This window comes from Physeter macrocephalus, chromosome 4, assembly GCF_002837175.3.
Source record: "Physeter macrocephalus isolate SW-GA chromosome 4, ASM283717v5, whole genome shotgun sequence".
NCBI lineage: Eukaryota > Metazoa > Chordata > Mammalia > Artiodactyla > Physeteridae > Physeter > Physeter macrocephalus.
The window spans coordinates 80,881,595-80,890,557 of NC_041217.1; the positions used below are offsets into that span (position 1 = coordinate 80,881,595).

Consider the following 8,963-nt stretch of genomic DNA (forward strand, 5'->3'; position numbering starts at 1 on the left):
CTCACGGGCCCAGCCGGTCCGCGGCATGTGGGATCTTCCCGGACCGGGGCACGAACCCGTGTCCCCTGCATCGGCAGGCGGACTCTCAACCACTGCGCCACCAGGGAAGCCCTCCACACAGCTTTATATCCAGTCAGCCTCAGGTGGTGGATTCCAGTGAGGCCGGCCTGGATGGAGCTTCTCAAAGCTTCCCACATTGTTACCACTGAGAATTTGTTTTTCAAAAATCAAGGTAACCACAAAATGGAACAAACTGTAACTGCCGGTTACAGCTCTGACATTCTGAAACTACCCATCTCCATTATTTTCTTTCCAGACTCTAAGTGCCAGACCCATGAGTTGTTTCCACGGGGATTTCACCCAGGCCTGCAGTGGGACGGAAGAGAGGGAGCTTACCATTTCTCCTACTCCTCTGTTTTTTCCTCTTGCTAATGTAGAAAACGAGTAGTACCACGAAAACAAGGAAGACGGTGCCTCCTCCGCAAATGCCGATGATGAGATAGATATCCAGACCTTTCTCTGCAAGAGGAACAGACGTGGGATGGATGGGAGCGTCCTGGGAAGAGGGGCCATTTCGTTGCTCTGGCCAAGGACTCGAGGACTCCTGCCTCCTATCTTTCAGATAAAAGAGCTTGGTGGGACTTTTCAACCTCAAGGAAGCCAAGCTCATGGAGGTTGGTGAGCTGGGTCAATACCTGAGCGGTGTGGGGTCCAGGATAAGCCCTCTCAGAACGCTCCTTGGAGAACTGCTCTCCTGAACCACAAATCCCTGATTGATTCTTCATGTACCAAGCACTGTCCCCTATCAAGGAGAATGTCAGAGAAGTTTAGATCTGAGAAAGAGTTTAGAGAAAATCTAGGGTAATCTCTAGTTTCACAGACAAGGCCCAGAGAGGGAGGATGAGTTGCCTGAGGCCACACCATATCCATTCCTGAGTGGTTCCTTTAAGCAGCCCCTCGTCTCCATGTTTCTGCCCTGTTTCTCCAGCTTCATCTCTGGCTGCCCTCCCACGACATGATTTTTTTCTCACCCTCTTGACCAGAACGTTTCTAAAGACAGGATACATGTTTCACGTGTCCAACCCAGTCCTCTGACCTCAGAGGCAGCACCCCGTCCCAGATTTTCCCTGGCCTGTGAGAGAAACTCAAACACACAGTGAGCTAGCAGCAGCAGTGGACTTGATCTTCAGCTCACAGACCTTCAGCTGCTGTCATGCAATGAGGATAACAACGACTATGTTCAGAGAAATGGGTTGGAGTGCAGGCTCTTCTAGGCAAGAGCTGCGTGACCTTTGGCAAGTCACTCCACCTCTCTGAGCCTGTTCCTGTCTTTAAAAAATGGAGATAAGGAACTTACATCACAGGTGGCTGCTGGAAGTCAATCAGATAATGGATGTGAAAGTGTTCTGTAAACTGTAAAACTACACACAAAGATGAGGGTCTGCTCTGACTACAGTTCTGTGCACCGGTGCTTCTGGGAGCTATTTCCCCAGGAGGGATGCTGGGCCATCTGCCCTTTTGTGAGTCAACAGCAGTCACAGAGGCAGCAGCTGGGGCCAGGGTTCAGGAGACTAGTACATCTGGAGAACAAATGGAGCTCAGCCCAGCATCACAAGGAAACCCTTCTCTAGCCAAACATTCCTGGGAAGATACTATTGTTCACGAAGCCCAGGATGGGCCCCAGGAGCAAGCCAGAGGCTCAGAAACGAAACTAAACAGGTTTTCAGACTGCGGTGGTTTGTTAATCCTTGCTTTCTTTCCTAAGTTTCTCTCTGACCCATTCTTTGCTTGCCAGTTACACAGCCTCTCTATGCTCTGTGCATGAAGGGGCTTCCATTAGAAAAGCAGTCATAATCCTAACCTGCTGTGAAACTGGACCGTGAAAGTTGGGGGGGGTGTCCTTTAGGCTCTGGCTGCTTGGAGGAAGGGCCAGGGCTATTGGAGTCCACCTTGGGCTGAGCCACAGACTTCTCAGGGTCTGACCTGGGTGATGGAGGCGGCGCATTGGCCTAGGACCAGTTGGGGAGCAGGGGCTAAACCATGCAGCCACTAGCTTGTCTTCTCAGAGTCCTCAGGCAGGGCAAGCACGCCCCTATCTGGGCTCTCTAGCGGCCCTTTCCCAGACTGACTCCCACTCTGTACCACAGAGTAAGGGACAGGAATGCTCCAGTCTTCAAACCTCAGCTTCCCCCAAAGCCCTTCTTTCCTCTCTCCATCCCTCAAGCACACACATTTTTATACTGGTGGGATCTAGTTAAAATAAGCGTGGAGTAGGGCTGCCAGATAAAACACCGGATGCCCAGTTAAATCTGAAATAAACAACGAATAGTTTTTAGTATAAGTATGTCCCACGCAACACTTGGAACACATTTATACTGTCTCTTTTTATTTGCTAAATCTGGCAACTCTAATCAAGAGCCTCCTAAAAGGGGATAAGAGCTTGTGAAGTCGAGGAGGGGCGACTTCACTCACTGTGCCTTAGTGATGGGGGGCACGGAGGGACAGCTGGTGGGCAGACATAGACTTCATAGGAGGTGAAGTGACGCTGGTCTGAGCATGTGACTGGCAGACTCTAGGATGGTCCCCGTTGAGCCCTGCCTCCTGGTATTCCCACTGGTGTGAGACCCTTTCTGATTAAATGTGGGCTGGACTTACTGAGAGCCTCCTAATGAATAGAATACCGCAGCAGTGATGGGACGTCTATCACTCCTGAGATCAAGTACAAAAAGACCGTGGTTTTTGTCTTGGTCACTTGTTGTTGCTCTTTCTTAGGCTGCTCTGAGGGAAGTAGCTGCCATATTGTGAGGCAGCCCAATGCCGCCCCCGTGAGTGAACTTGGACATGGATTCTCCCCCAGTAGTGCTTGCACCTGACTGACATGACTGCAGTCCCTGCCTGTGTCTTGATTATAGTTTCATGAAAGACTCTGAGCCAGAAACATCCAGTTAAGTCACTCCCAGATTCATGTCCCACAGAAACTGTGAGATAATAACTGCTTGTGTTTTAAGCCACTAAATATGGGGCTGTTTGTTATGCAGCAACTGATAACTAATTCAAAATGTATATTAAAAAGTCTCACGTCTGACTTCACACCAGCTCAGGGCTGCTTCCTAGGGTCACTGACCAGCCACACTCAGTATAGAAACTCAGGGCCTCTGGCCAAATAACTATCTTTTGTGCTCAGTTTCCTGTCAGGGGGTTGACTAGAGAGCAGTGGAGACATAATCCCAGAGTATCAGATGAGTAGACTCTTGGGGATCACAGGGCTCATCTTCTTTGTGGACCAGGAGGCTGAAGCCCAGAAAGGGGAAGGAACTGTGTCCAGGTCATCCCTATATATTTGGACAGACCCAAACTAGAAATCAAGACCCCTGGCTCCCAGAGCAGGCCACCTTTCAAAAATTACTTCTAGGGGCTTCCCTGGTGGCGCAGTGGTTAAGAATCCGCCTGCCAATGCAGGGGACACGGGTTCGATCCCTGATCCGGGAAGATCCCACATGCCACGGAGCAATTGGGCCCGTGCACCACAACTACTGAGCCTGTGCTCTAGAACCCGCGAGCCACAACTGCTGAGCCCGCGTGCCGCAACTGCTGAAGCCCGCGCACCTAGAACCTGTGCTCCGCAACAAGAGAAGCCACCGCAATGAGAAGCCCATGCACTGCAACAAAGAGTAGCCCCTGCTCGCCACAACTAGAGAAGGCCCGCGCTCAGCAACGAAGACCCAACACAGCCAAAAATAAATAAATAAAATAAATAAATTTATTTTTTTAAAAAATTACTTCTAGTGGTCACATGAAGCCGGCAGTCCAGGGAAGAACTTAGGCTCTTGAAGTTTCAGAACTTTCTGGTGCTGGGCTGTCTGCTCTGAGGCAGTAAGAGCATTGCCCACCAGTGTTCATGGTCCTCCCTGGCCTCGAGCTCTTCCTCCCCACAAGCCTCTAACTCCCAGGGTTTCTACAGCCCCTCTGCACCTGTCCCTGATAGGAGGTACCAGCCACCTCCCCTCCAGAAAGGAATCTGCCTTCTCCATTATTGCCCTAGGAGCCACAATCATGGTCACTGATAGTTGAGGGATCGTGGGCAAGTCAGCTTGCCTCTCTGGGAAGTGGCGGTCTGTGTAAGATCACCATTACATCTCCTTTTATCTCTTCAACTCGGCAATTCCTTCTCCTAGAAGAGAATCTTTTTCATTGCCTGAGGTTATACCATGCTCTCTGAGAAGACTCCCAAGATGGGCAACCATAGAGCACTACCTCCTCTCTCCTCTAAGACTTCCCTTGAAGATTTCCGGGGAAAAAGGGTATGTTTTCAGTCCTCATCCTGAGCCAAGGATGCCTCCCAGCCCAAGCGCCCAGGCCCTGGAGCAGTCCTCTGCTGTGGGCCTCAAAGGCTGTGTTTGTGAAGTGAACTTGGGGTGTCTGACCAGTGCCCACCACGCACCTGAACAGCTGATGGTCACCGTGCTCGTTTGGGCACCCACATTGTTACTCGCCGTGCAGCTGAATGATGCAGTCCATTTGCTCTTCCACTTGTGTGTGATGACCTTCTGCTGACTTTCTTTGATACTGGTCTCATTTAAAAACAGTTTTAATTTAGGGTCACTTCCTTTTGCTACCTCACAGATCAGGGTTCTATTGGTACAACTCCAGGAAATTACAGGTTTTGAAACCATCTCTGAAAAGAAAAGAAAGATCCAGTTCATATTAGGCCATTTACTGATTGTGAAAGACATACCTATTTATAGAGGGGAGATTGAGTTAGTTTGGGACCAGAAAAAAATTTCAAAGACCCCTAGCAATTTTCAAACGTCATTTCTGTTTCATTTTATTTATACAGCACATTCAGAACAAATTTATTTCTGATATTTAAAGATACATTATATCAGTAAAAAATACATCATATCACATGCTTATGTGCTGTTTTATACCTTAAAATGTTTTCACATATATGATATCATTTCATCCTAACAAACAGAGAGGCGGATGTTTTTCTTCTTGTTTACAGATGAAGTGCCCAAGGCTCTGAGAGGTTAAATGGACAGTCCAAGAGCACCCACTAATAAATGGCAAATCAGGAGAGGAGCTCACCCTTCCAAATCCAAGTTCAGTAGCACGGGTAAGAGGTTTACCGCATCCTGATCCCCATAAGCTCAGGAGCCTGTGAGGGATAGCGGGGTGGGGGCAATGCTTTAAGAGCAGCTGGGAACTTGTCCCTGGAGGACTGGTACATGTGTAGCCTGGAGCCTTGGTTACAAATGAAGCAGCAGGTCCTGGGAGCAGGGGGCCAGGTGTGCAGTTCAAGCTCTGGAGGGAGAGAGCACCTTCAGCTTCCTGGAGCTGCTGGACCTCACTGGACCTCATCCACAAGAGAAGGATAAGAAAGACATTCCCCACCTGTCACAGCAGGGATGACATGTGACAAAGCCCTGGCACACTGACAGGTACTGACAATATTGGTGGTAGTTGTTATAATCAAAATCATACACGCCCTGCCTCTCCTTTTCTGACATGATAATATTCGAAGGCTGCGTCATGAAAGAAAAAGCCCTGGCCTTGGCGTCAGTTGGGCCGGGTCCAAATCCTTCTCCACCACTTGCGAGCCGTGTGACCAACTTCTGCCCTTTTCCTCATCCTTCCCTCTCTTTCCTCAGACTTGCCACTTTCCTCTCTCAGCATCCTTCCATTCATTATGCAGATGGATAGCTTTTTTTTTTTTTTTTTATGATTTCCTCCCTCCCAGACAATAATATCTTCCCCATGAACTTTCTCAACAAATTTCATTTCTGTCCCAAAATATAGGCAGGCAGAAATTAAGGGTTTTTTTTCCCATCCAGGGATTCGGTGTGACCCAGGATGAAGAGATGGAAAAACATCACCATACAGCAAGACAGGGTCAGTGCATACTCTAGGGGTTGAGTCAGGAGTTTGCTTGTGTTTTCAAAATGGAAATACTCTTTTTTTATTTACAACAGTAAATCACATCACTGTAAAAATTGATAAAATACCAAAAAAGTTTCAAGAAGATTAAAAACCACTTGCAATTCTACTACCCAGAGTCGATAATTAGTAATGTTTCGATGCATCCCTTTAACAAATGTTTTCTATGCCATACCACATATAAATAGTGTTCTAAAAACTAAAACTGGATCATAGATTTTTTTTTTTAGTCTGCCTGTTTTCCTTTAATGATCTATTATGAAATTCTTTTAGGAACACCAATAAATATACACTTCCATCATCTTTTTAAATGATCTATTCTTGATTTAATTAATAAGTTCCTAACTGCTGGGGACTTTAAGATCCTTTCCAGTATTTCACTGATATGAACCACCCAGAGATGAGCAGCCACTCGAAGTCATATCTTTGCATACATCCTCTCTGTAAGACAGTTTCATATAGGAGGCATGGTTGGATCCTGTGGGGCACGTCTCACAGATGAGGCTCTTTGATTCCAGGTTGCTAGGACAAACTCCTTCTCCGCTAACATCTGCTTTTAAGGGGCCTTCCACTGGTTCCTCAGCTGGCAGCAGCAGCCCCCTCCTTAAGGAGATGTGGGTACCAAGGTTGGAGACTGAGAAGCATGGAGGAACAAAGAGATGGGGAGAGTACAAGCACTGAGAAAGCGGGTATTGTGTCCCAGGTGCCCAAGGCACCTATGCTTAGTTGTCTCCCTGAAGCCTTGTCCCACTGAATAGCCAAGAGAGTTATTATTATGAAAATCAGACTCAGAGCAGACAGAGAATTTGCCCAAGGTCATGTGGCAGGAAATGGTGACTGGACCCACAAATTGACATGCTGTGTGACATTCACACACACACACACACACACACACACACACACACAATGAGATGGCTGTTGTGTCATGGGAAGATCTGTGTCTTTTGGCAAAGGAGTGAAGGTTTATTTTTGAGGTCATGAAAGCATTCTAAAATTGACTGCGGTAATGGTTGTACAACTCTGTAAATATACTACAAGCCATGGAATCATACATTTTAAATGGGTGAATTTTATGGTATGTGAATTATACCACAATAAAGCTGTTTGGGGTGGTGGGTGGGGGAATGTCACCATCCTTGCTAAAACTAGCCTTGGGTTTGGATCCTGACTTTGCTCCTGTCAAGCCACTTCTGTTTCCTTATAGATAGTAAGGGGATAATAACAGCTACCTCTCAGGATTGTTGGGAACCTTAAATAAGATCATGTAGCAAAGCACGTGACATCTCACTGGTAGCCATTATTACCACTGCAGTACTAAAGGAAACACGAATGTGAAGCTCAAGTTCAAAACAGTACACTCAAGCCCATGCTGGCAGGAGTCATGACATCTGTGGTTCCCAGAGCCCACAAGCAGAGGTCCCTTCTGGCTCCATTCTGTCTCGCCCCATTTCTGGAATGTACTCTCCATTCTGGTGCAGGTCTAGGTATGGAAAGTTGTCATTTGCAGAGGAGCTGACAATGTCTGTGACTGTTGGAGGGGGGCTGCTACTAGGTCCGAGTGCTCAAGAACAGGGCTGGATGGTGACTCTAGGTAGGAGGAGGGGGCCCTTCCTTTGGCAGCGTTTCCTGTGCAAAGCACAGAAATGCTTATTTGCTCACTGAATCTCTGGCTTGTGCTCATGCTGGGGTTCCTGTCTTCCCCTCCAAGCTAAGCACAGCTTCCTCTTCTCACTTTTATCCACACCCAGCCGGGTGACCCCTGGACTTCCTACTTCATTGTCACTTCCATTCTATTGTACTTTCTCTTCCCTCTCTCCCAAACTCAAGCCACTTTGTTCATCCTTTCTCCACACGACCCCCAATGTAATCGTTCTTTAGGCATTTTATAGGCACCCTTTAGTCTAGGCCACTAGTTATCAGCTTTGGCTGCTCATTAAAATCACCTGGGGAGTTTAGCACCTACGATGCCCAGGCCCTGCACCAAGAAACTCTGATTAAATTGGTCTGGGATGGGACTTAGCACTGGTAACTTTAATAGCACCTCAGCTGATTCCAATGTGAAACCTGAATTGAGTGTCACCGACCAGCCCCTCCCTACTTCACTTGGATTAAAGCATCAGCTTCCTAGCTAGGCTTCAAGCTTCCATCTTCAATAGCTACTACTGCCCTCCCAGTACACGCATAGACATACAAAGCCACATCTTGTGTATTTTCTACAGATATCAGCAAAAATCATCTTCCACCTTTGATCATGCTGATGTTGAGCTGATTAGAAACAAGGGCTGTTCATCCTTAAATTCATCATTTCCAGCCCTTTTCTGCCTTACAATTACTCCTTCAGGACATCCTGGCTTGAAATTGTCTCTCTGGATGGAAGACCCACTGCCCTCCAGTCCGCCTCCCCTTCCCAGTCTCATACCTAGCTTGCCCTCCATCATCCACCTGGAACGGCCACCTTTTTCTTCTGCCCACCTGTTCCCCTCCTCTTGATTAACGCAGGATCTTAATCCAGATCCTTCACTCAACCCTGCATCCCCACAGCCTCTGAAGAGAGAGTTTGAGGTATGTAGATTTGAGGGTCTATTAGCTGTGGATTCCATCTCTCTCACAGAACTGGAGCCTGCACCGAGGCAGGAGGGATGCATTCGATTTCCTTTAGGGCTCCCCCAAGGCCAAGGTCAGGGCTGGGGATATTTCATAAATGCTATTCCTCAACTTGCTAAATAGCACCCATACTGAGATGGAGGAATTTAGGGGACAAAGACTTACCTTGGGGCTTCCCTGGTGGCGCAGTGGTTGAGAATCCGCCTGCCAATGCAGGGGACACGGGTTCGACCCCTGGCCCGGGAAGATCCCACATGCCACGGAGCAGCTAAGCCCGTGTGCCACAACTGCTGAGCCTGTGCTCTAGAGCCCGCGAGCCACAGCTACTGAGCCTGCATGCCGCAACTACTGAAGCCCGTGTGCCTAGAGCCTGTGCTCTGCAACAGGAGAAGCCACCACAATGAGAAGCCTGCGCACCACAA

General features: G+C 48.0%; 1 protein-coding gene across 1 annotated transcript in view; it reads right to left on the reverse strand.

Moving 5' to 3' along the window:
- CD2 (CD2 molecule) overlaps positions 1-8,963 on the reverse strand; it is an 11,340-nt gene that overhangs the window by 1,415 nt on the left and 962 nt on the right. Inside the window, exons 3-4 of the mRNA XM_007118139.3 lie at positions 4,442-4,675; positions 397-519 (exon numbers count right to left, since the gene is read on the reverse strand). Of these exons, the coding sequence (XP_007118201.2) occupies positions 397-519; positions 4,442-4,675 (357 nt within the window). The remainder of the gene's footprint in view (positions 1-396; positions 520-4,441; positions 4,676-8,963) is intronic.